The sequence below is a fragment of the Megalops cyprinoides genome, chromosome 10 (genome assembly GCF_013368585.1).
Source record: "Megalops cyprinoides isolate fMegCyp1 chromosome 10, fMegCyp1.pri, whole genome shotgun sequence".
NCBI lineage: Eukaryota > Metazoa > Chordata > Actinopteri > Elopiformes > Megalopidae > Megalops > Megalops cyprinoides.
In genome coordinates, this window is record NC_050592.1 from 22,512,981 (window position 1) to 22,539,339 (window position 26,359).

Consider the following 26,359-nt stretch of genomic DNA (forward strand, 5'->3'; position numbering starts at 1 on the left):
TACTGTTTATCCACTGTCTGCATTGCTATGTCTTTACATGTAATAAATTTGTCATTACAACAGTACACATAAATCAAATCAAACCAAATCAGATAATGGACCCGGGATTGTCATACATTGTGACACTGGCTGCACTCAGCACACAGAAAATGAGCTCTCACAAAATAGACTTATGCCTCTGGCCGTCCACATAAACCTTTGTCCAGGAGAGGGCAGTGTAGAACAACAATAGAGGTGTCTATGCAGCACAGTCCACTCTTTTTTTAGTCTCCTTAACTGCCTTTCTTACCAATAAGCCCAGAAACAGGAAACAGGAAACACCAGAGGGAGTAAATGACAAGATGGTTCACTAGTCAGTAACCCACAGGCATATCATAGCACAAACACTCATTAAAATAAGGTGCAAACAGAAAGGATAGAAATGGCCTTTATGTGTGTTATCACAGGACTCAGTTAACACACCAGTTTATTCACTTACTTTATGTAAGATAATAAAATAAGGGTTCTGAATTTCTTCATTAAAACTGCACATTTGAAATCTCTATGTATACACATACATATGAACATCATATTACAAACTGCCATATTACATATTTGTGTGATGTATTTTATAAAAATTAAAGCGTGGATTGCTCACCAGAAGGAAGACCTGCAAAAAGGAGCGCTGTAACCATCGGGCTCCAGCAAAGCCACATGATGTCACAAGTGACCCAGGAAACAGATGTTTAGTCCCACAAAACTGTCTGACAAGCTACAAAAGGAAGATCACACAAACCCCACACACTATTACAGACAGCTCCTTTACAGTGAAGCTGTATCTATCCATACCTGCTTGTACATACATAATTCATAGACTTTGTATGAGATGACTTGGATTAGTTTGTACTAGGATGGGAGACCTCATGAGAAAATCAGGGTGGTACTGGAAATGGCTTTAGTGGGCCAGTCTTCACACAGGACCCAGCAGAAAATCCACTGTCTCAGTGTAGTGATGAGAGCACTGCTGTATGAGATGCTGAATTTCAAATGAGACAATAAATTTAGGTCCTTACTCAGTGTGTATGTTAAAGACAAGGAACTTGTCACACAGTATTGGATTCTCTGGTGTCCTTGCAATACTTACAACCAGGTTGTGAAGGTGGTTAAATAAATCAGGTAAAATTTTTATCTCAGTTAATGTCTGGTGAGATTTTTGGTAAAAAAAAGAAATATTCAATTTCTGGCTGGTATTGTAGGACAGTCCTAGGTGAGACACCTGCTGGTGTGGCTACAGTAAAGTATATTGCAACCAACCTTCACTTTTTTCTTCTTTTTACAGGTTCACCCCTCTGAAGAGAATTGCACTATATGTGCACAAGTCCTTCTCTGAGAGGAAACGATGTCTGTAGACCTGAAGGTTAGCCTCTGTTGCTTAACGACCGAGAAGTTCTCAGGTTACAGTTTTGAATTTTCAACACGCTGTCCTTTGAGACAGGTGTCCTTCCAAACCTACTTACTTTCTATTGCAAATCAGCATTCAAATAAAAGCAAATGTTCCTGAGCACAGAAGAATATTTCTCTGAACTCTCTATTCATACTGAGTACATGTCAGTTTCTGTGGTCAATACAGCTATGCACAAAACTGCTACAAAATACTTTTCGAAATGTATTTTCAAATTACTGATTAGGATTGTATGAGATTAACAAGGATGAAATTAACACTTGGTTTTCCTCACTTATTTTGGTTACAGTACTATTTAGTATAATCTGGCTTTGCTGTCCACAAACACACAGAAGGTTCAACAATATAAAGTGGACCATACATTTAAAATTAAAATAAATAAATAAATAAATAAATAAATAAATACAAACTTTATTCTAGAGGGCACCTAACATTTAAGAGATCTGTATCAGGACATACATTGCATTGAATAGGAAAGGTTTTACCCAGTTTCACTGAATGGAAAAGGACATAGTAGTCATTACTGTACACTCCCAGGCAAAAAAATGGGCCAAGCCTATTTTCAAGCATTTCAAAATGTTAGAAGACATAAAGGAAATCGAAACGTTTTTCAGGAATTAACATGTATGTTAATATAATCGACACAAGTGTTTATTTCTGTTGTGAAAACTTATGGAAGTTGTGAACGTTATTCTGTTTAATCAGTAATCAAATCATCAGTTTAAAAGACTACGTCTGACTTCAAAGTTCAGTTTTCTCTGTTCTCCCATGTCTGTTAGTAACAGTAAATGTTTTATACACTCCCGAGCAATAAAAATGGGCCAATTCCAAAAACGCAAAACATTAAGCTTTTAATGGTCTTGATAACAAATAACTTTTCAGGAAATTAGCAAGAATTAAACAAATAGATAAAGTAACTTAATATGGGATAGCTTTCCCCTGTGATTTCTTTAAATGTTGAAGCCTTGAGGGTAAACTTGCAGATAGCGTTTTACAGAAGCAAGAGTCAATATTGTTCCACTCGGTGTTGATGGCTTCAAACAGTTGATGAGTAGTTGAAAAACATTTCCCGGCTAGTTTGTGTTTAATGTGAGACCAAATATTCTCTATAGGGTTCAAATCTGGACCCTGGCCAGGCCAAAACATGAGCCTGATGGACTTGTTCTCAAGCCACTTCTTGGTGGTCTTTGCAGGGTGGGCAGGAGCATTGTCTTGTTGAAAAATAATGTCTGATTGTTCCTCTTTAGAAAACAAGCAAGTCTTTCTCCTGTACTCCAAAGCATTAATTGACTTTTCACAGTGAAGCAGCTCACCAGTACCAGCAGCTGAAAAGGTTCCCCATACCATTACACTGTGGTGGAGATGCATATATTGTATTTCGCACCAGGTCTTTGAAGACACCTCTCTGCAGCCTCACCATACAACTCAAACCATGATTCATCACTCCACACAACTCTGCTGAACCACTTTGAATCAAACTTTCCATATTCTGCCAAAAACTTCATTCTTTGATGTTTTTCTCAGACAGCAATGGCTTTTTAACACATCTTCTAGATGCAAAACCTGCAACAGACAACCTTCTGGTACTTGTTGTTCTCGAAAGATTCTTGTTGTCTGAGGTCTGGAATTCTTCTGACAGTTTTGTAAATGTCAGCAGGTGGTCTTCCCTGCATGACGTGGCTTTGGGCCTTCCAGATCCTTTCTTTCTGGCAACATCACCTGTTGTTTCAAAGCGTTGACCTATTCCCTTAATAGCTGATAGAGAAATAGGGATTTTCTCTGCCTTTAGGGTCTTGTAAATTTCAGAATAACTACAGTTGGCCTGATGAAGACCAGCTATGCGATTTCTGACAGCAACCCCTGCATGATATTTTGCTTTTTTTTGGAGCAGATTTTCCTTGGGACTCACTCACTGCATATTGTAGATCTCTCTATCACTCCTGGTTCCACTTATGAGCTCAATATCAGGCCTTTGACGGGCTGCGTTAGGTGTGGCAGATCACCAAATCTATATATCTTTTCAGAATAAAAACATCCCAGAAGATATTTTTAGAAAATTTTGTACATCCGGACATGTGTTAGTTTGAAATTTATATCAAACATTTAAATCACTATCATTATTTTACCTTGTGTACAAGAACACTATGTAAGTGAATTTCCCTGTTTCCAGCTTTCTCCCAAACTATTCACTGCAGCAAAAGTTAACGAGCAAATGGTGGCACAGAAGGTCTCAGGAGTGTATTTGTATAATTCTTGCTAATTTCCTGACCAATGATTTGTTATTAAGACCATTAAAACCTTAATGTTTTGCGTTTTTGGACTTGGCCCATTTTTATTGCTCGGGAGTGTATAAAAACATTTACTGTTACTAACAGACAAACTGAACTTTGAAGTCAGACGTAGTCTTTTAAACTGATGATTTGATTACTGATTAAACAGAATAACGTTCACAACTTCCATAAGTTTTCACAACAGAAATAAACACTTGTGTCCATTATATTAACATACATGTTAATTCCTGAAAAACGTTTCGATTTCCTTTATGTCTTCTAACATTTTGAAATGCTTGAAGTAATAATAGTAATTATAGCCAGTGGTTGGTTATGGAACTGTTGTACCTTTATAGTATATACAAAATACATTACAAATGTGAAAAAGGATTTATAATTATATGTAACTTGTGCGGTACAAAATATATTCTTTAAGCTTGTCACTTTCTTAAGGCAAATATTTAAAACAAAACATCCAGACTTACACAACACTAAAACAAGTTAAAAACACTTTTAATATTACTCAGCAAAAATACTTACCTAACAGCACGGTAAGCCACAATCCAGTTCAAATTATGAATGAGAAAAGATTCTGTTCTTTCCTTTTCTCCTAAGCTCACCCATTTGACATTCAAAAATATACTGAAATCAAGGTGCAATTTGCATAAGACGTAGGAAAGTGAAGATGGGTTTTATTCCCACGTTTGCCTACCCAATACGTAAATATTTACAGAATCCCCAGCAACTGGGTTACGTTTGACACATTCTGAGTCCACATTTTAAGAGAATAAATCTGCTGGTTGCAGGGTTAAGTTGGTTATATTATAGTGTGACTGCGACCTTTTCCTCTTCTGAAAATTACTTACAGTATTCCACATCCTCAAGTCCTTCACAGCTGAAAATACAGCACTACATGCAATACATTTCTGAATGTAATCTTGAGTCACCTTCCAAGATGACACACAAAATATTCTGGAGGCACTGTGAAGACAGAATAACTGTCCTGCATTGCTCCTAAGTATCTGTCTTTCAGATTTACAATCAGATTGAAATGAAAGAAAATTCACCCCAACCCTGTTTCTTTGCAAAGAAATGACATGCAGCAACCATGTCTAAATTTTATTTGCAAAATATAACAAAATAAAATATCCAACAAATAAAATAACCAACAAAGTTATATTTCAAAGAGTAAACTTCAACACATCTGTGACGTTGCAAAAAAATTCCTTTAACTTTGCTGTTTCCATAGCTCAAAGGTTTAGATATTAATTTCTGCCATTGGCACATCAGTATGGCCTCTGACCTTTTGAGGCAGTGCCTCATCAGATACAGAAACCTTCACAGGGTCCTAGCAGTGTTTACACTGGGAGGCTGATAGATTTATTTTTTTTAAAAAATGAATGTGCATTTTGTGTTCATCATATCAAACTGTCAAAACATGAATGAAACGTGAGAATTTATTCCTGTAGATAACCTTCAGCCTGTACCCCCCAGTGTTGTCATGCAAAAAAGCATGTTTTGAGGGCACTCCGATGGCCCTCATGAAGGACTGGCAGCACTGACTGTCTCATTATCTGATGGATGGAATGGAGACACACCAATGAGGAGATGCAGGAACAGCTTATAGAGTGTGCTTCAGCTGAGAGTCAGTGACCTGAAACAACACGGGCTAAGACCAGCTCATCCGAAACTCCACTCTCAGCTCCCAGTCTGCGTTGCTCTCACTCTTGTACCGGCCCTCTGCGACTGTCTTTTTTACTGCCTTCCCGGGCCCCTCCTTGCCTGCCAGAGCCCCCCTTTCCCCTGCCCCCACCTCCGCCTCCACCCCTCTTCCTCCTCTGCCCCTGCCTGTGCCCGGCCTCCTCCTCCCTAACAGCCTGTGCCCACAGGGCGTCAAAAGACCCCGGAGCTTGGTAACCTGGCTGAGTGGGGTCGAGGGGGTCCTTGGAGAGCAGCACCCAGATGGCTGGCACATTTCTGCTAACAGTGAGGCTGTCCAATCCTGCGGTGGGCTCTAGGGGCTCCCACACATCCTGCACAGTGCGGTACAGCAACCGAGTGTATTGATGCAGGCCGCGTACGCGCCGCTTGAGGATCTCCGTACAGGTGATGGTTTTGGCGACGCTCTTGCCAGCCCCTGAGAGCAGGATCTGCTTGCCCGATTCAGCCTCCATGCGCCCCACGGCAAAGCCCATCAGGTTGCGAATCTTACTGCCGTCCTTAACTCGCACCTCGGGCGTGTCGCTGGGCAGGCCAGGGAAGGGGCAAGGACAGGGCTGCTCTATCGTGCGCGCTTTCCTGTAGTTCTCCATAGCAGCCCAGGGGGACGTCAGCGGGAGAGTCCGCGTCCTGTCCAGAGGAATACAATCTGATGTTTGAATCTTATTCACAACCAGTTATTTCACAAAATGAACGTTTTTTTAATTAAATGATCATTTTACTGTAAATGATCGTTTAGCTTTAGAGAGGATACATGGATAGCTCGGCGTCAGTTGTTAGCAGTCGTAGCTTGACATGTAACGTGCACAGGGATAAGTACTCTATGTAATCTAGCTATCAAAGTTGTGTAGTCTGTGTAGTGTAGTCACATTCTGTTACCGAATTAAAAACGACGGAGAACGAGATATTTCTTAAAAGCAAATGCTACACTGCTGGTAACTGCCAAAAGCTATTAGCAACATGCACTACTACTAGTATAGCCGAAGTAGCTAACGTCATCAGATTCTACCTAGCTAGACCACATTTACGCTGTTACGCTGTGTTACTCTGTAAAGAGTACATTAGCAACAAATAGCACCGATAGCTTAAGTAAGAGTGCATGATGTGCTGTATGACGATACTGTCATTTAGCTGACTTTCTTACCAACTTCACCAGCTAGCTAGCTACTTTCTCTTGTCTCTTTCTTCCACATGTGAAATTGACCCTGCCGGAAACAAGTGTCGTCAGTCGTAACGTTAATCGTAAAGCGGCAGCAAAGTTGTTACTGGGAAATGTAGTTTTCAATGCCTCAAGACTAAGGTAAGTAGAGAACCGGTTGAGAAGTGTGAGAGAAGATACGAACTATGGAAATGAAAATATATGTTAAAAAGTAAGCTGTCTAAACCAGATGACCTGTGTCATGGTCGAATGCGAATGTCCTCTATTAATTCTCCTGCTGAAACTGCACTACTTTAGTAGATGGGGAGAGATAAGGGCCAGTATTTTTAAGTTTGTGGATTTGTATGTTCATCTATTTTCGAACCCACAGACCGAGGTTAGAGTACTTCCCATTCAGAGTATTGCCCCATGATGTTCACAGACAAACCACATCATTTTTATCACAAAAAGTAACGCCTTCTGTGCAACGAAGATAGAGAAAATACCAGTTCGAGCAGGCTTACTGTTTTTCCTGTACGGCCTCGGTGTTACTTGAGACAATTCACGTACTTTGAAGTTCACATACTTTGAAACACAATAATGCTATAACATTACGAGCAACAAGGTGTTAAATGTAGTGTACAAGTTGAGTGCACAAGTTAACCTGTGATAGGGCTCGAATAGTGCTATGCTCACACTCGTTGGTCGTAATGTAGAGTAATGTAAAATGTCTTGGCAAAACTTCACTAAAGATTTCCCCAAACTTTGCTAATTCAAAAAAAAAAAAAAAAAAACAATGATTCATGCTAATTCAGCTAATGTATCTTATCATTTTGGTTGTAAACCCATTGCAACTACAAAGCCTGCATTTCCCTGGTTCTGTATTATTATTATTATTATTATTATTATTATTAATTGGGGGTATATGTATATTAATTGACAACCGTTGATAATCCTTGTACTAATTTGGCTTTGCAAAGTGTGTCAGCAGAATTTCAGTATTTCAAAGCAGTATTATTTTGTTGATTAATTCTGTGTTTTGATGTACCCTTTACAATAGAATTATTAATCTTAGCAAGCATATAAAAGATGATCCCTTTTATTATCCAGTCATTTAGTATATTTTGTTTCTTAAGAGACATTTTACTGTTTTACATATGTGTGCAGTATTTAATGACTGTCATGGTGAAACTGTCCTTGAGTGTGCAACTCTGAAAGGAAGCTTTTGCTGAAAGAACAGGAAGCACCATATAAGGTGAAGAAATGCTGCCTCTCTTCTTTCTGAAGCAGTTGCTCAACCACTGTTGCAAGTATTGCATGCTCTCACATCTGTGTTTGAGAATGTACTAGAAAATATAGGAATAGAAATCGGACAGAGACAGAAGTACAGTTGGATTAGGAAACTGAAGAAACTCCTGAGGAATCTGCTGGTTTCCTCTCTTCTGTCAGGCCAGAACAGCTTTCCTTTCAAAGTGCCTCCAGTGCAATTCAAGAGACAATGTCATCCCACGCCGCAGAACTCGAGGCTGAGCTGAGGTGTTCGATCTGCCTGACTATCTACAGGGATCCTGTGCTGTTGCCGTGTGGACACAACTTCTGCCGTGGCTGCCTGGACAGGGCATGGGAGAGTCGGGATATGGCTGTGGGGTACAGCTGCCCCGAGTGCCGGGCAGAGTTCAGGGAGCACCCTGTTCTGCAGAGGAACATCAAGCTGGCTAACATTGTTGAACACTTCCAGATTGCCAAGGACCACCCTCCAGAAACGAAGGGACCCTTGCCAGAAGAAAGAGGCGATTCCACAGGGGACTGCAGACATCCTGAAACTGTGGAACAAAGACGGACAATCCTACCTGTGATAGCTGGCTGCCCAGAGCACGGACTGCCTTGGGAGTACTTCTGCCGTCAGCACAAAACTTGCCTTTGCCAGACCTGCCGGGAAAACCATCAGAGTCACAGCTGCCAATCGTTGGAAAAGGCTGCGGCAGAGAGGAGGGCTGTGTTGGCAGAGGAGATTGAGAGGCTGGAGCAGGCACGGAATGTGCTGCAGGGCACTGTGGGCTGGCTGGAGGACTCACGGGGACACCTGACCACAGACCGGGGCAGGCTGAAGGACCAAGTGTCTGGGCTATTCCACGCGATCCAGGAAATGATTTCAGAGCAGGAGCAGAGCGTCCTGGATTATATTGATTCGGAGGAGAACCTCCAGCATGCCCGATTGGACGCATGCATCAGAGAGATACAGAGTAAGAGAAACACCTCGAAACAGTTCCTTTTAGAAGCACAAGAGCTGGAGCAGAAGGATTTGCCAGACTGGGAATTTATAGCCTCTTTCCAGAAAACACTGGACAAGCTTTTGAAAGCTGACATCCATATTCAGGGCTACACATTGATGAAACGGGAGATGGACAGAGCTTCAGTCAAACTAATTGAAAAAGAAGGCCAGGCTTTTGCAAAAAGGTTGAGCAAAATGATCCAAGACAAGCTCAGTCAAGGGAAAGAGGTCCTACAGAAACACAGTGCTCCAAGGGCTCAGGCTTGGAGACACAAAGGCAAAGTCCAAATAGTTCCTGCTGAGACACAGTTACAGAGGGCCAAGCTCACACTCGATCCCAACACTGCCCACTGCAACCTGAGTCTGTCTGAAGACCTCTTATCTGCAGAATGGACGGAGCAAAGACAAGCAAACCCACCCCACCCTGAACGGTTCCGGCTGCACCCGCAGGTGCTCTGTGCCCAGGGATTTTCCACAGGGCAGCACTGGTGGGAGGTGGCTCTGGTGGGGGCTCGGAGGTGGGAGGTGGGGGCCACCTGCAAGAAGTCTAACCAGTCTTGGGTGGACTCTTGCATTGCCTGGGCGCTGCGCTGGAATGGGCGGAGGCTGCAGGCCTTTGAAGGTACCATCCAACACTCCAGCTCGAGGCTGAGCTCCATGGTGCAGGCCCCGGGCACGATGAGGGTTTGTCTAGACTGTGAAAGGGGAACCCTCTCCTTTTTTGCTTTGGAGGAGGATGAGGAGGCTGTTCAGACAAGTCAAGTCAAGAAAGGCTCTGAGAACAGGACCTTGCTCCACACTTTTCATATTAAACCCATTGGTCCTGTCTTCCCTGGATTCTATTTAGAACAGTCTAAGGTCAGGATCCTAAAGCATAACTCCAACATGGATGCATTGTACATTATTCAAAAATAATTACAGCATGTCTGTAAGCACAATTATGTATAAACATAGTGTACAAAGGCCTCTTTAATTTTCAAGGGTGTAAAAGGTGTGTTTGTGTCTGGCTTAATATCTGAGGATAATTCTATCTGATGTTTGATGCAATAAGACAGGAACATTCTACACCTACAGCTACACAGTAATGTGAATCTCAGGTGTAGAGCAAAAACTATTTACAAAAAACTCCATCAAACACTTACAGCACTTCAACTAACATGTCATGACCCAGACATGCCAAATCATGTTTAAGAGCAGATTAATTAGTGTATTATATCTTTATGAAGATTTCAATTGGGTTGCAGTTGCCATATACACCGCAGATGCAAATATTATTCTATGGTATGGATATCTTTATTTTACATCCACCCTAATGCAAAGATATTAAGTTAAGTTGAAAGATATAAAAGACAAATCATGAGTATTTTTTTGTGAATCTACCTTTACAGACTATGTAGTGTTAGACTTGCAGACATATTATACCATCTAGCAGTAATACTGATGTATGTTAGTGTGACTTCCTACATGCAAAGCATGTTTTTTTTTACAAGTATTTAACTCAAGCACATGAAGGGCAGTGCCCCAACTGGGACTTGAACCCGGAACCTTACTTTACTGCTGTGCCATTTTTCTTTCCAGTTTCTGTTTCAACACGTCACATGTTGACTCAGTTTCCCATACTCCACCTCTGCCTTTCTGACGCTCAGAGTATAAAGTATAAAAACAGGAAATATCAAACGTTTTTGACTGTTGAAGTCAAAGGAGGTGCTTTAGCAGGGATATGCTTTGTAATTTGCTCCAAATAAGAATAAAATCAAAGTAATGTAAATATAAGGGGACTGTGTTGATAAATTTCTATGTAAGGTAAGTGACTCGCACCTCATAGATTATAAACAGCAAGACACTGAAATTTAGAAGAGCTACTGCGTTGTCGTTGTTTACTTATTGTCCACTCTGTATTCTTAAATGATTTTTAAAGGATGTATTTCATCTGGACTATATATGATCGAGTTACAGTCTTTTGGTTTAGTGTTTATCTATTTTAATTGCCACTCTGATACAGGGGGCAATTGGAAAAATTAGGAAGTATAAGTATGTTGTCCAAAAGCTAAGAAAAAACAGCACTTACAAATTTGAACTTACAAGCTGTCGTGACAATCAAAAGACAGATTTTTTTCCAGGGATCTTGTGGCATCATGGGGGTTCAGGGTTTCACAACTTACGTGGAAGGAAACCCGCAATATTTTATTGATGTGAAGTTATGTAACACCAGGCTTGTTATCGATGGCAGCAGTCTGTACCACAGACTTTACTTGGCTACAGGCTTAGATCAAAAGCATGGAGGAGACTATGACTCCTTTGCAGACCGCATCCGGCATTTTTTCAGGGCCCTTGCCCAGTGCAACATACGCCCTTTTGTTGTGCTGGATGGTGGGATCGATCACACTGACAAGAAGTTCGAAACTCTTAAGCAGCGAGCCCAGAGTAAGATCAAAGGGGCCCACGCCCTGGCAACAGGATCCTATGGGAATGTCATACCAATCCTCTCTAAAAACGTCTTCAGACAGGTCCTCTCCAGCCTACATGTGCCATTTGCTCAGTGCATTGCAGAGGCTGACTGGGAAATAGCTTCCCTGGCTAATGAATGGAATTGTGCAGTGCTGACAATGGACAGCGACTTCTACATCTTTGACTTGAAGGCAGGATGCCTTCCCATTCCTTTATTTCAATGGAATAGAGTGAAGACTTGTGAGAGGACCTCTGAGAGATACATCCCTGCCCGGCTCTTTTCCATCAACAGATTCTGTATGCACTTCAACCACATGAATAAAGAACTCCTCCCATTGTTCGCTGCCATGGCAGGCAATGATTACACCAACATGCAGGTGGCAATGGAGACGTTCTTTACCAGGGTGACTGTAACGGATGGGACAGGGCACTCCAGCAAGAGGACTCACCGCATCCATGACCTCCTCCACTGGCTTTCTCAGTTCTCAGGACCACAGGAGGCCCTGGAAGGGGTTCTAGTGATCCTTGAAGGGACCTATAGCAGGAACACTGTTCGTGCTGTCCTTTCTTCTGGAATGGAGGAGTATAGGTTGTCTTCCAGCAACCTGGTCCAGTTCTTCGAGGAGGGAGCACCAGTGTCCAATCTGCCAGAGCCTGTTAGGGCGCTGCCCCCATGGGTACTCCTGGCACTGGCTAAGGGACAGCTGGCCTCTTGCATTCTCAATGTGCTGCTGTTGCAGAGGGTAATGTTGAAAGTTCAGGTGGAAGATTTCCGGCTGCCTAGTTGTCATGCAACCTCACAGCCCATTCGACAGGTCCTTTATGGACTGTTGCTTGATGGGAAACAGGCACAGGCCAGTAGCAAGCCTGACAGGAGGTTGAACCCCATGGACACGGGTGCATCTTACTTTGTGGAAGAGTTTGAGAGGAAGGATCTGCAACTGAGGTCCTCTTCTGTTCCAGCTGTCCCAACACAACTTCAGCATCTGCCTCTGGAGAAACTGAATGAGGTAATAAATACCATCTATCAGCATGTTCTATCAGATGTTGTCAATCACCTTTGTTCCATTTATGTCTAAAACAATATTTTCTACTAGGCCTTTCCAGAACCAGAGTTATATATGTCAGCGCATGTTTCAAGTGCAGGCTGAGCACTATGGTTAAAGTTTCAAACCAGCTGCTTCATTTGCTGACAGTGACTGAAAACCTGCAGCAATGGAACAAATTGGCTTCACTCTGCCAGAGCTAGTGGGTGGGTAAATCTGCCAGGATTTCCTCATCTCACTGCTATCTCAGCATCCTGGGACTTATTGGGTGCCTGCGAGTAGCTGAGATGACTTCAGTGGCGTAGTGCCTATCCTCAAATGACCGCTTACTATCTTGTTGTATGTTGAGTGACTTGTAGTGCAAAAAGAGTAAATCATAGGTCGCATTTGCCTGACTTCTGAAGCCATAATTACTTATGGCAAATCAAACTATGTTTTAACTGGACCCTGACAGGCACACATCTGTATGGCAGAAATATTGCATAATTCTAGCAAAACATAGCCAGCAAGACAACATTACAGCAAAACCTGACAGCTAAATCACAGTAATGTTTCCTACAACCAGCTGGCTAGCTGTTTAGCTAGCCAGACAGACATTATCTACGCACACACAGAATCAAGTTCCAATAAAGTTGGAATTAACATGGTATTGGATTAATATGCTTTATAATATGCTTTATACAGATGTGGCATTGCATAAAATGGGGAAAACATTTAAAACGCCAAATAGATGTAGTACAAAACAATGCTATGATGTGGGAAATGAAAACTTTAAAAGTATGGTATCCCATGGCTGTACTTTCTGTAGATGGAACCATTTTGTTCTGACCACCTTCCAGGGGTTTCACAAGGCTTATGGAACAGGACAGAAGTATTTCGTGCTGTGATGGTCCGTTCCATTTTCCCCTGTCCTGTAGGCACCGGTGCTGCTCCGACTCCAGGTTCTTTTGAACACACTGGGGGTAAATTCATCTGTCTTGAAGATGGTGCCATCTCACCTCAGCTTGCCCATATGCGTTACTTGTTATTGGCTGACTCATGCCCAGCCCACACCTGACCTGCAGCATCTTCAGGCCTTGCTGCTGGGATTGGTCTATGGAGAGCTCAGTAGACTGAGACAACAAAATGGTATGTCACTGACACACTACACCAGTGCCATCCTCTCCTGGCCCTGAGGCCTGTAATGATGCCTTTCAGCCTCCAAAGAGTTAGATTAGTAAGGTACTGAACCCCAAGTTCTCCAGTAAATATCCAGGCATGTAAACAGATGAGACAAACATGTCAGCATGAGCCATGCAATTTATCATGATACTAATAGATCAAGTTGATATATATTTCCAAAAATACAGTATGTATATTTGCTGGCCTCTCTATAATAGCTGATGGGAGTAATTGGTGTTGCATTATCCAGGTAGGCCACAGAATAATTTACAGTTTTAAATGTATTTCTAAATACCCGTAAGCCGTCTAAGTGTTGTCACACTGGTTATATATTGAGCACTGCAGAGGGTCTGAGACTGCACTGTGATTACTGCTCTATGCATGCCCTATGGACAGCCACGCTCACTGCCACATTTGTTCTTGTCTTTTTTTTGTTTACCCTTGAAGGGCAAACTGTAGACCAGGCACATACATCTCTCCAACAGCTGCATCAATGGAGTTCAGATTTGTCCTACTTTTCTGGTTCTGCATTAGCTGAGTGGCTGAAGCTTTTGCAACACTATCCCTTCCTAAGTGAGCTGCAGATAGGTTGGGACTAAGGGAACAAGGCTTGTATAATTTGAGGGACTCATCTTTGTTGTGTTAGAATCGGCGGCAGAGAGTCCGGAGCTGCGGGCAGTCCGGCAGAGGCTGGGCCGTGTGCGGGTGCGGGCGACGGGGAATGGGCTTGATCTGAGTGTGGCGCATGCCTTCAGCCAGTGGCAGTCCTGTCTGCGGTTTAGCCTGATGCTGAACCAGCTACTTTGCTTTCCTCTGCCAAAGCCTGCATGTGCCTGGTATGGGATACCGTCTCACACTAAATTCATACCACCTCTGACAGGAAGGAAAGGAACTGAAATTCAACACTTAATTGGTTTTTCCTTAGCACACACAGAAAAACATTTCTTGTTCTGTTGTGTTAAATATGTGCTTAAGTGCAATGTCAGGATGAGACAGTTCTGTGCAGGCCTCTGACCCAATATGTTTTTAAAAATAAATTCAGAGGAAGTGATGCTGAGCAAAACTTGTCTTGTGGTAATTTTGGGACTGATTCTTTGCTGGCATGCTGTCTGTCCCTTCTGATAGGCTGTACAAGGGAACACTGGTGCATCAGGTCGTGCGTGATTTCAGAGGAGGATGTGACCCCGAAGCACTGCTGGAGGGACCCCCTTTTCCTAAGCAGCTCTTCAGAGACCTGCTGGGGGCAGTGCAGAATTCTGTGGACATAGATGTCTTCACACCTGTCAAGAGGAGGGGGGGGCGACAGAGACTGACACAAGAGAAGCAGCAGCAGCACCCTCAGCAGCCACAAAACAGAAAGCACCAGAAGCAGAAAAAGCAGCAGGTGCAAAAGCAGGAGCAGCCACACCAGCAGCGTGTAGGGAGGGGACGCAGGCCCGTGGAGGAAGCCAAACCCATCCAGGACCTGAACAACAGGTTTAAATTACTGGCGTGTGAGGATGATGACGATCATGATGATGGCTGTGATGATGAGTAGGAGGTAATTGCTCCAATATACCAATTATAATGACAACAGGGCAAAGTATCTGTGCTAAATTAAAACCATGTTAGTCCCAAATTTGGGACTATGGCTACTTCATTTAGTTGACTCTTTAAAAAACTTCTTTTAAATGATATAATCTATACAGTTGACTCTTTCCAACTACATATTCAGAACAGTTGTGATCTTGTGCACTAAACCAGAGTATGCATTTGCCAGAACTTGTAAGGACTGTGGAGTCTCTTTTGATCCCAGGTGTAGATGTGAATACCCACCTCTTCAGGCTGTTTGTCACATTTCATCAGTCCCATCTCCAATCTCACACTGCACTTCTACTGTAGCACTTTAAATAACTAATTAACCAAATGTATATCTATGTTCACCTGTATGCAATCTGAGCATTATCTTAGCAGTGAACTTGTGTTGTTTTCAGGTCTGTTTGTTGTCTACAGTCATGCCTTGTTAGCTGCATGTTACTCTATAGTATAATGGCTATGTAAGTCACTTTGGATAAAAGTTTCTCCCAAATTAATAAATACAAATGTAGGCAAAGTCAGCTGGGACTAACAGCTGGCAATACAATGAAATCTGCCATCATTGACTATTGGACAATTATTTGGGGTTTGCTGTATGGCTAACCCCCACCACCGGTAATAGTTAGGCCAATCACTGTTTACCAATGGACCACATTCCTCTCATTTATTTTCTGATTAAATATAGCTAAATTGTTTAATAATTTATGTTTGCGTTTATGTTTTATTGGTTGTAGTTGTGTTCAATATGATTACTTTAAATTCAATCAATCACAAATTCCTTGTTTCCTTGTTCAAAATTCAAAATTCAAAATAACTGAGTGTCAAATGTATATGTTGATTGTTTGAAGAATGAATCCATCAGTCCATCTCGTTTTTTTTCTTGTTCTTTGTGTTTCATTACCAAGTCCCATCAAAGCCATTTCACACAAAATAGACACATGGTTAAAAGGTTTATAAAAATTTTAATGTACAGGATTATTCTCCAACTGCCACAACAGAGTACTGGTTTCAGCTGTGTGAACACAAAACAAGAAGCACAGCCATCAATCCCACATAGATGGTCTTTCTGTACCTTTTGGTAAAGTGAAGCAGTACGCGAACAAGGGTGGTTACTAGTTTGACCTGTCAAATGGATCAAAGCAGAGAAAAAAGCCAGGCGTGTTTAAAACCGCCTCAGGAAAAGAAACGTGAAAGCTTAGCTGTTAAAAAAAAACAAAAAACTGTCAGATCACAGCTGTTAGGCCTAAAAATCCCTCGCTTCTTTATGTAAGAGAGAAGAGACTGCCTTGCCCGTAGAGAAAGGCCTTGAATAATTTTGTGAGGTACGTGAAGAGGAAAACCTCTTCAGTATATGTGCTGGAAAAGGTCCTTCCCCAACAAGCACAAGTACAGCAGGTTATTATCTTAAGATCAAGAGTGCAAATGGACATCATTGGGACAGATAAATTATATCACTTATTTTACAGCATATACTGTACAAATTAATATATACTCTACATTCTAAATCATTTTGATTATTCATTCTGAGTGCTCAGGGGAATGTGGTGTTGGGGAATGGGGAGGAATGAGGGGTTTGAAGCAGGGTCTATGGGAGGAGCTCTCTGTGAGGTACTAAGGTCAAGGCTGAACTTAACCATAAAGTGACGGACACCTTAACAATCCCCTTCATTCACCCTTTATTGTTAAACCATTATGGATTTAAAAAAGGATCAATCCAACTGCAATAGTACCTTGTCCTTTACTTTGAGTACTTAGTTTAATCATTGTTTGTAATCACGTAAAGCTTTCTTTCTATATTTGCACATACAAGTGCATTACCACAAGATTGGCAGTCAATTAACAAAAAATTTTGCGTACAATTAAAGACAAAAAAACTTAAATTCATTATTCAAAGCTAAGGACAAAAGGCTGTAGCGGTGAGACTTACACTTCACCCTTAAAGTGAAGAGCAGGGACATAGCGACCCAAACATTACTGAATAAAAAACAAGGATGATTTTCCTTGACTATCCATTTACTTTTTTGGGTAAAGGTAAGAGTAAAAAGAACGAAACATGGTGACATTACAGTACGACTCCAGCACCCTGGTCATGCAGCAGAAAGCAGTGGCATTGCATCCAACACCAAACCATATTGACCGTATTCACACTTACTCCACAGTTAAACAATTTTTTTTTTCTTTTTCAAATAAAATCTATTCAGCCACGAAATACACGACTTAGTGGTAACTGCCTCTGAAAGTCTGTACACAAAATGATCGCACACATTTCTTTGACAGAAGTAGTCTTTTCTCCTACATTGTGAAGTTACACATTTCAAAGCAACTACACAGGGACTTGGACCATTCTAGCAAGATGAGCCGGAATGCGTGAAGGCGTTAGCCATATTGTTCCACAAAAGCTATATCAGCCGCCTGTGCTCAAAGAAGGTTTTTTTAAAAAAAGGAGACAGAAAGCGTCCTTTAAAAACAAAGAAACCAAGGCGTCAACAACTGCTATCTGAACAGTTAACCTCATAAATAATGTTCTTCCAGACATGGCAAAAAAGTTGTACGGTCTCAAGCAGCACACCAAAGCCCCTGTGGGCCAGTTCTGTTCCTGACCACCACAGTGCCTCTCTCAGGTAAGGACAGTGTCACCCGTCACCATTTACACTCGGGGGGGAAGAAGTCCAAACTTTCAAACGGTAAACAGTGGATATCCTGCTGCCACATTTTCCAGTCCGGTCTGCGTCCTCCGCAGAGCGCGATCCCCCACCCCGAAAAGCCGCCCCCAGCTCCTCCACGCCGGACGCAATGTGCGTCATACTTCGTGGAAGGAATCGGACGTCTCAGTTCTCCCCGCCCCTCGGCCTCTCCACCTCTCCACCTTCTTTATCGCCTCGGACACCACGCACACAGAGGACGTCAGCCCCAACAAGAAGAGCAGATCTGGAAGAGCACATAATTTCACCAAATTAATAACAAAGAGATGTGGACCTAAAAAAAGCACAGCCATAAAAATATATCCTGAATATAAATATAAAGCACCAGTCAAAAGTTTGGACACACCTACTCATGAAAGGGTTTTTCTTTATTTTTAGTGCTATCCACGTTTTAAAATAATAGTAAAGCCACCAGAACTATGAAATAATACAAATGGAATCATGTAGTGACCAAAAAAAGTGTTAAACATATCAAAACTGTTATATTTTAGATTCTTCAAAGTAGCCAAAAATATTTTTTTAAATATTTTTTTTTGGAAAGAAATTCATGCATAGACAAATATAAATAGTGAATCTGATGCATAAGAAACAAATTTCAAGCATTTAAGCATAGGTCTTTAGATCAAAATGTCTGTGAATGCATGTTTCCCATTATCTTAATCACATGTGTCCAAACTTGACTGGCACTATATATCATCTATATATTAAATACATTGTTTCCTTTTTTAGCTTTTGATTATTGTCAGTTGAAAAGAAAATGTTTTTGGTGCTTAGTGACAAAATCATTTTGTGCATCAGTATCAATGAATACATATAGATTTGTTTAGTTCTTAATCTATTAAGATGCAGTCACCCATAAAGCCCCCCCCCCCCCCCCCCCAACCAGAGGAGAACGGTCTTACCAAAAATGCTGAGGCTCTCGGTCTGGAACACTTTCTGTAGTGGGGGGAAGTAGATCACCAGCAGCTGGCCCATGATAGAGCCCAGGACTGCGTAGCAGAACGTTCTGTTGCTGCACAGGCCCATCTCATGCACCATACGGGTCTGTTCAGAGACACGTGCTGGTTGGTGGACAGGTTTCATATGACAGCTGGGATTGTATCTACTTCACTACTGTCACGTTTCATATGCAATGATTACTTGAAAAAAGTTGAAACACACATAATATCTACTCTACAAGGCACTCTCCACAGTTAATCTGTCTATTTACATTATATGCCACATGCTCATGGCAATGAGCTGTGGACACCTATCACAAAGACCTACTTCCTATATCACCATAATCTACTAATTGTTTTGTTTATGTTTACGATGACCTGCAACGCTGGATCTGTCTTGAAACTGTGTGGTCTGACAGCACTTCGGAATCAGTGCTTAAGTGTACAGTCTGGCAGCCTTCCGCCGCTACAGACAAATTATTTGTGATTCCTATTTGTTCTGCATTTTGCTCTTTGCATTGTACTTCCTAATGCTCTGTGTTGCTCTAAGGCATTGATGGTAGAATTGATTTAGTAATTGTGAAATTGAATGTTCTCTCCCGCACTCGTTCCTGATACACAGTAATTGCATTTTGTATTTTGCTGTGATCTATACTTGTGTCAGCTGATACTGTGTAAGCTGAATCTCGATCAAATTTGACTGCAAAACAAAATGAGCAAAAATAACGAGTCTGCTTTCGTTCTGTGCCTTATTTACAGGTTACAGACTGGTACCTCCTACAATCCAGGTCAATGATTTTTGTCACACATAAACTGAACTCCTGTGATGTGTTTGTTGGTCTTTGGTACACCCTCTGCTCTTAATTACCTAGCACAGTTTTTGTACGAAATCAATTGCAGGGGAAGATACTTATGCACTTGTGCTTTATAACCAAGGAAGTAAATTCAAAGATATAGATTGTAGTTGTACATGTGTGAGGCTAATTAATGACTTTAGTCAATTAAGCAAGGTGGAATTGGCTGGAATAAGAAAAAAGGAAGCGAACAGGCAATATTCAAAACCTGTGACTATCTTGATTTTTTTTTTTTTTTTGCCATCTGGTGGTAGAACAAGGTACTGCTGTGACTTTGCGTCAGATGCATTTGGTCAGTGAGTGAGTGAGTGAGTGAGTGAGTGAGTGAAGGAGGAACATTACGACGTGGAGGGCTGCTTCCTGCTTAGGTAGCTGCAAAGCACACTGTGCATGCTACACTACTGGATCTGAGACACTGTGGGGCCCTACAGCTCTATCGCGTATCGACAGCGTGGCCGGTGAAGCAGCAGCAGTAGCAGTGGGTGCCGACGCATCGCACCTGCGAGCGGGAGCTGAGCGCGTTGAACATGTCGAAGAAGACGAAGCAGGTGAACGTCATGGTGGTGTCCCGCGGGGTGATCTCGTTGTCTCGCAGCTGCGGGAGAGACGCGGAAGCACCAGGGTTTAAACACGCACAGCGGACCGAATATACAAACAAATGAACGTTTAACTAGATCAGCCGGTTTTTACCGTTCACGATTCACAAGAACACAAGGTGGCATTCACCTCCGGCCTTTGCTTTGTTTACCTCAATTTCCGCCCAATCTCATTAAAGTCTTAAGACAGAAACAAACGTTTAATTTCTTCTCGGCTTTTGTGCTGATTCCTGCTTTCATCTCATTTGTTTACACAGCAGAATTTCTTATCCAAGGGCAAACAAACATCAAAAGAAAACAACAGATATCAAAAGAAAATATAATCAGAAAATGTAGCATTGCTTCTGAGTAAACAAAATTATATTTAATGAGAAAAGCAATAATTAAACGTCAATCTTGCACAGTACAATTGGTTAAATAGTCAACACTAGGTGAGAAAAGTATTCTTAATTTCCAGAGTAAGGAAGTTTGAGTGGGGCCCTTTGTTAAGACTCATCAGTTGTGCCTATTTAACTTGATCCATTCTGCATTTATGAAAGGATTGTCTTCGCTAACTGTAAAAGCATTATTGTAATATGATGCCCGCAAACTTTTTCATCTAAATCTCATCAGTCACCCTGGATAAGGTGTATTTGTATTTAGGGAGACATTGGGAAGCACTGAATGACATTATAAAGGGTTAATGAAATGTGCCATTACCCACAGAGGACAATTCAAGTATGAACAGGAGACCTGGAAGCGCATTAATTTGCCGCCCCCATTGGAGACAAATGACAGCAGCAAGGGGCAGAACAGTTTTAATGGGGTAATAAAGTGCCACAAATCTGTTGGAGGCAGATAAGCAACAGGTAGCAGGAGGGGGCCCACCCCACGCACCTCCCTCCAGAAAACGAAGAGTGTTCCGCACACGATGATGAGGGACGAGACCAGGATCTTGACGATGAGGCTGCGGGTGATGATGCTGTCCCGCACATTCCGCGGTGGCTTCCGGATCACGTCCCGGTCCACAGGCTCCACGCCCAGACTGCAAGGGGGGGAACATGGCACATGACACTGCTAATAAGATTACGAGGAAAAAAAGGACAGAGTCTTTTTTTCCCCTCGAAATCCCCAGAAATCCCTGTGCCATTCGATCCGCTTTACCTTTGAGCTGGCGGACCGTCCATTATGATATTAATCCACAGAATCTGCATTGCGTTTAATGGATTAGGGAAGTTCATCAACGTGGCCAAAGAAATTAGAGTCAGAGCTGCGATACTCCTGGAAAAGCACAACACAGACAAAGAGCATTGTCATGAGGAGAATGAAACTGGGAAAGCACCACTAAAAATATGTGGCTTTGATTCCATTTATAGAGCAGCTTCAAAGGCTACCCTCGATATTAGACACAACTAGGGCACTCACGTGCTGAGCTGAAAGCGGACAAAGTTCTTGATGTTGTTGTAAATTCCTTTGCCTTCCTCAATGGCTGACCTGTTGACAACCAATAAATAGTCACTTAATTACAAAAAATTCAGACTGTACTGGCGTATTAACTATATATTACATTCACACTTGATGGGCCCGATTTTATTCAACATGACAGAAATTCTGCTTATATTGGAAAATATACTTGGAAATATTTGAATGAATCTACGGGATCTTTTGCTTGTGCTGTACTCCGCCCCACTTGTAAGTAGCTTTGGATAAAAGCGTCTGCCAAATGAATAAATGTAAATAAATGTAAAATATAGGATCTAATTGCTGCACTGTCCTTCAGGCTGAATGGCAAGTATTGCATTTTTGGGTTACACACAAAGGCTGTCTTAACTGACATTACATGTTGACAACAGACAACAGTGTGCTACAAATCTCAATTCATTAAAACGAATTTAAGGCATTTTTTGTACTGTTGCAAAAATTCATGAAGTAAACAGTAACATACACCTAACAGATCATACCTGTCTAATGCATTTGCATACTGCATCTGAATCACTGATGTTCCCCTATCATCATATCAAATCCAAAACTTTCAGGTTATATGATGATTTCAAATGCCCACATTCAAGTGAGGAACACTCGAATGTCAGTGAGACACAATAAAAACTCCCCTGTGTGTGGAGTTTTTAAGGTCCGGAGCGCTGCTCAGTTAGAGAGCCCCTTCCACTCACATGATGGTCTGGAAGTCGTCATCCACCAGGATCATGTCCGCCGCCTCCTTGCAGACGTCTGTCCCCGTCTGGCCCATGGCCACCCCGATGTCCGCAGCCTTGAGGGCTACCGCATCGTTCACCCCGTCCCCCGTCATTGCCACTACTGCGCCGATATTCTGCAAGGACTGCCACACAGGAGAGGGGTAAACGTTATTCTTTTCTCCCTTCCCGAAACATAACCTGCCACCTAACCTTGCCATTACCTTTGAACAGATACAAGTCTGAAATGCTCTGCCTGAGTTAAATTTCCTTTGACGGTAAGTAATGAGAATCGAAAACAATCAAAACAAAGAGAAATGTTTCGGTCAAGAGTCTCGAACATCAACCTGTCAACTAAGTGGACTGTCTGTTAGTGGGAACATACTGGCACTTTATTATCAATAAGGGCAGACACATTACATCTACTATTGCAGTCCTGATGGGCCCTCTCACTGAGACTGTGCAAGAAAAACAGATGAAGACTTTCCTTCATTATTGAATAGTACATTAATGCAAATGTAATCACCACCAATTCTGTTAAACCAAGACTCTAGCGATATTGTTTCAATAACCTTTTTTTCACTACATTGTATACCATGGCTTTTCTTCAGTAAGGACCGGCAACTCCCAGCTCTTTCTTATCATCCACCCCAATATGTCTTTTTATCACAATAATACATAGTCATGCTGACGACTTTGGCAGGAGCAAGGCGAGTATCCAATTACAGCATCATACACATATTGCTGTAGAAGTCTGAAACTGTAAACTGCCAGGGAGACATGGCATTGGTACCTGCACGTCCATCTCATATCAGCCGAGGATAAGGTCAGGGGTGTGCCAGGAGTGCACAGGATACTCTATGTAGCATCTTGGCTAGGCAGGTCATGTCATTTCCAGCTATTTATGTGTGCATAGATTGTTTAGGACCCAACACACGTCATAAGGAATTGTCTTGATGTACAAGAGCCTTTACAAAGCGATGCTAATAAAATATGAGCCTTCTTAGTATACTGTATTCTTTGAATGTCAAATGCATTACTTTTCCCAGGTGATTAATTATCCTATATCATTGGGATTCCATATATTTATTCATTACTGAAATACGAGTTTGAATGAGTTTTTTTACATGCATCTAGCCCAAGGAACTGCATGCATTAAAAAGGTATATAATTACCTCTGATCTTACTTTGAGAAAAAAAATGGAAATGACCTTTTAGTTAAAAAAAAAAAAACAAAGGAAAGAAAAACTATAACTGGACTATTCTTTTCATTGACATGCGATTCAAGTGGGACCTGAGAGAAACAGAGCCATGATTTTATCCTCTCCACCCAGGGATATGTGTTAGCATATCCCCTGGCGACCAACAGTTAGCTCACCTTGACGATCTTCAGCTTGTGTCTGGGGCTGGCTCTATAGAAAACCACTATCTGTGAGAGAAAATGAGAGAGTCACCTCACCGTCCAGCTCTGAATTCAGAGAATAACAATGAAAAAATATCTCCCACCCAACAGATTTCTCTCAAACTATATGCTGCCCTATATATTTTTAGCTCCACCATCCATTTCTCTTGATGTATCTGTATCTTCCTCTATACAACATTCTATCTTCATATTTCTTTCATATCTGTTCAGCTCTGTCTCTCTGCATATAACTCTGTATAATTTTCTCTTCATTCATCTTCATCTTCCTATTTTTCTCTATCAATCCACGCATTCATGCACAGGCATGCACACACTCACACGGGGGATTACTGTACCAAACAGTTCTTACAATGTTATATCATATCTGGCCGGCTGGAAGCTTTGGCTGGATTAAGGCTTAAGCATTCAGAGATAAGGGTTCCCTACCCGGGGCACTATGTGAGACAGCTGCTGGATATCCATCTGGTCCACCTCGTCCCCGGAAAGGGACTGAGACCCTTTGGTATAGAGGCCCAGTCGACTGGCTGCAGGGGGCGAGACGGGACACCACGCATTTCATCAGCCCAGACTCCCTGCGTGTGTCTCGCGGACACTGTGACTGTGACTTACTGTGATGACAGCATGGTGAGAAAACCCTTCCCTCCGCTACAGGAGGGCTGATCGCGCTCATGCAAAATTAAACAGAACAAAACAAGCGAACCTCACAGCTGACGCAAACAGGGCGGTAGCAACAGAATTAAGATGCTGTTACCGCTGCTATACAGCAGCCATTGTGAATAAGTAGGCCAATATTACACTACACTCACTGGCACATACGTGATATGTCTCTTGTTGCCTAAAAGACTAAATCCCCAACCCCTGAAAGAGAATGACATTTTATCCTTTCTACACGTCCTCAGACGAGTTACACAGAGGAGAACCAACGAGGGCATCAGGGCTGGATCTAGAACCCCAGGTGATTGCTTGGTTTACAAATAGGCGAGCTTACCGATGGAAATGGCAGTTTCCTGAGAGTCTCCGGTGATCATCTTGACAGCCACGCCAGAGCTGACGAGTGTGCCCACCGCCTCCTTCACGCCAGCTCTGGGCGGATCGATGATTCCCACAAGGCCCAGGAAAGTTAGAGAGCCCAGCTCGGAGCCCGACGCAAAAGCCAGCACTGCGTGGGTAGGACACACACGGACACACACACACACACATACACACACACCTCTGGTCAAATGAGAAGCTATTCTATTCTGCTCTGATTTGGGGAGGGAGTTTGCAACAAGACCTACAAGGACGTTTTCCTAATTGAGGATGTCTTGTAAGGGAACACTTAAATTAAACACAGCTCTCACAGTCTCCTCTGGGAGCACCTAATTTCGCGAACCAGGTCTAAATTAGATCCCATCATATTGTACAGAATTTTCTGCTGGATTTCTGGAAGAGGTAGTGGCATTAATTTTAGGACAGTGAAGTTAGAGGCCAAATGAACAAGTAAATGGGGCTAAAACGTGCAATTAAATCAACCGTTTCACTCTGACAACTGGTGATTAATCACTAACAGCCTGCAAAAAGCAGCCAGTCTTTTTTGAACAAAATAAAGGAGATGCCAACATTGATTTTTTTTTAAACATTATCAGTGAGTAGGTCAAAGCTTTGGCTCTAAAGCACACCAGATGAATGGGTATGCAGATAAGTGCATTTTCAGGCAGAACCTACAATCCTGAACTGACTGTAGCTGGACTGCTCAGTAAAAACAATGAAAAACAATGCACTACTACGTCTTATCTCCCAGGACGAAGAGCGGATCAGACGTTTACCTCTCAGACCAGCCGTGCCCATGTAGCTCTTCTGCTGCTGGTAGAGCTCCCTCTGCTGGTTGGTCAGTGGCAGCGTCAGCCCCTTGCTGTTGTAGGAGCTGCATAAGCGAATCACCTGCTCGTAGGCACCTTTCATGTAGAATAGCCCCAGTTTATCCTGAATGACAATGAATAGGAAAGAACAACCTAGTTAAAAACAGAATGTGTTGTGACAATATGACATTACAAGCGTGATCTGTGAAGCATCTCCTGTCACAACAGGAGGAAGTCTGTTAAAGATGGAGGCAGCTGCTTGTAAGTAAGTGGCTTGTGTTTTCCGTTGATCACGTCTTTATCACGGTTCTCCAGCTACTGATATCTATTGATGGGGGAACGAGGTTTCGTGCACCACTGGATGGAGTTACAATATACTATCACTGGCTTTACATTCTGGTCACATCAATGTGGGATGTTCCTTTGATTTTAAAACATCCATCCTTCAATAGTCAATGGCATTACTTTCCCCACTGCTGTCAGGTGACTATTTCCCTGCTATGTGATCCCTGGGCTTGGTGGAATTTCTGCGTTATTGCCTACACATTTCTTGCCCATCACTGCAGGTACTGCATGTCCTGAGACAGTCAGCATCAATGTGCGTTTCGTACGTTTTGTAACCCTCATATATTGCATAACACCAAATCATGTGACACTAAATGTGACACCAAAGACATGTGACGGAATTAGCAACACATTGAGTAATATCGCTGCGTAAAACCACCCTAGCATCAAAATGGCATCTACTTCACATACTGATACTGCAC

At 42.2% G+C, this 26,359-nt stretch overlaps 3 protein-coding genes across 3 annotated transcripts in view; 2 read left to right on the forward strand and 1 right to left on the reverse strand.

The window, feature by feature from the left end:
- The first annotated feature begins 8,066 nt into the window (after positions 1-8,066).
- On the forward strand, positions 8,067-9,755 carry LOC118785028 (E3 ubiquitin-protein ligase TRIM7-like). The gene has a single exon (XM_036539553.1). It carries the CDS (start codon positions 8,067-8,069, stop codon positions 9,753-9,755), a length of 1,689 nt encoding a protein of 562 aa, XP_036395446.1.
- A 935-nt stretch (positions 9,756-10,690) lies between these two features.
- aste1a (asteroid homolog 1a) lies at positions 10,691-15,774 on the forward strand. The gene is made up of 4 exons (XM_036539208.1): positions 10,691-12,298; positions 13,252-13,462; positions 14,142-14,331; positions 14,621-15,774. The coding sequence occupies exons 1-4, from the start codon at positions 10,976-10,978 to the stop codon at positions 15,030-15,032; spliced, it is 2,136 nt and encodes a 711-aa protein (XP_036395101.1). The 5' UTR covers positions 10,691-10,975; the 3' UTR covers positions 15,033-15,774.
- Positions 15,775-16,046: 272 nt separating this feature from the next.
- atp2c1 (ATPase secretory pathway Ca2+ transporting 1) overlaps positions 16,047-26,359 on the reverse strand; it is a 41,528-nt gene continuing 31,215 nt past the window's right edge. Inside the window, exons 17-27 of the mRNA XM_036538751.1 lie at positions 25,560-25,716; positions 24,743-24,913; positions 24,181-24,278; positions 23,710-23,760; positions 22,311-22,477; positions 21,565-21,633; positions 21,304-21,420; positions 21,037-21,184; positions 20,064-20,159; positions 18,675-18,816; positions 16,047-17,998 (exon numbers count right to left, since the gene is read on the reverse strand). Coding sequence (XP_036394644.1) covers positions 17,871-17,998; positions 18,675-18,816; positions 20,064-20,159; positions 21,037-21,184; positions 21,304-21,420; positions 21,565-21,633; positions 22,311-22,477; positions 23,710-23,760; positions 24,181-24,278; positions 24,743-24,913; positions 25,560-25,716 — 1,344 coding nt within the window. The 3' untranslated portion in view covers positions 16,047-17,870. The remainder of the gene's footprint in view (positions 17,999-18,674; positions 18,817-20,063; positions 20,160-21,036; positions 21,185-21,303; positions 21,421-21,564; positions 21,634-22,310; positions 22,478-23,709; positions 23,761-24,180; positions 24,279-24,742; positions 24,914-25,559; positions 25,717-26,359) is intronic.

What these genes read in the sequence shown, in the direction of transcription:
- LOC118785028 (XM_036539553.1), top strand. Translation starts at nt 8,067, where the DNA reads ATGTCATCCCACGCCGCAGAACTCGAGGCTGAGCTGAGGTGTTCGATC.
- aste1a (XM_036539208.1), top strand. Translation starts at nt 10,976, where the DNA reads ATGGGGGTTCAGGGTTTCACAACTTACGTGGAAGGAAACCCGCAATAT. An exon ending in CTCTGGAGAAACTGAATGAG is followed by an intron (nt 12,299 to 13,251) that starts GTAATAAATACC and finishes CCTGTCCTGTAG; the next exon opens with GCACCGGTGCTGCTCCGACT. An exon ending in TAGACTGAGACAACAAAATG is followed by an intron (nt 13,463 to 14,141) that starts GTATGTCACTGA and finishes TTGTTGTGTTAG; the next exon opens with AATCGGCGGCAGAGAGTCCG.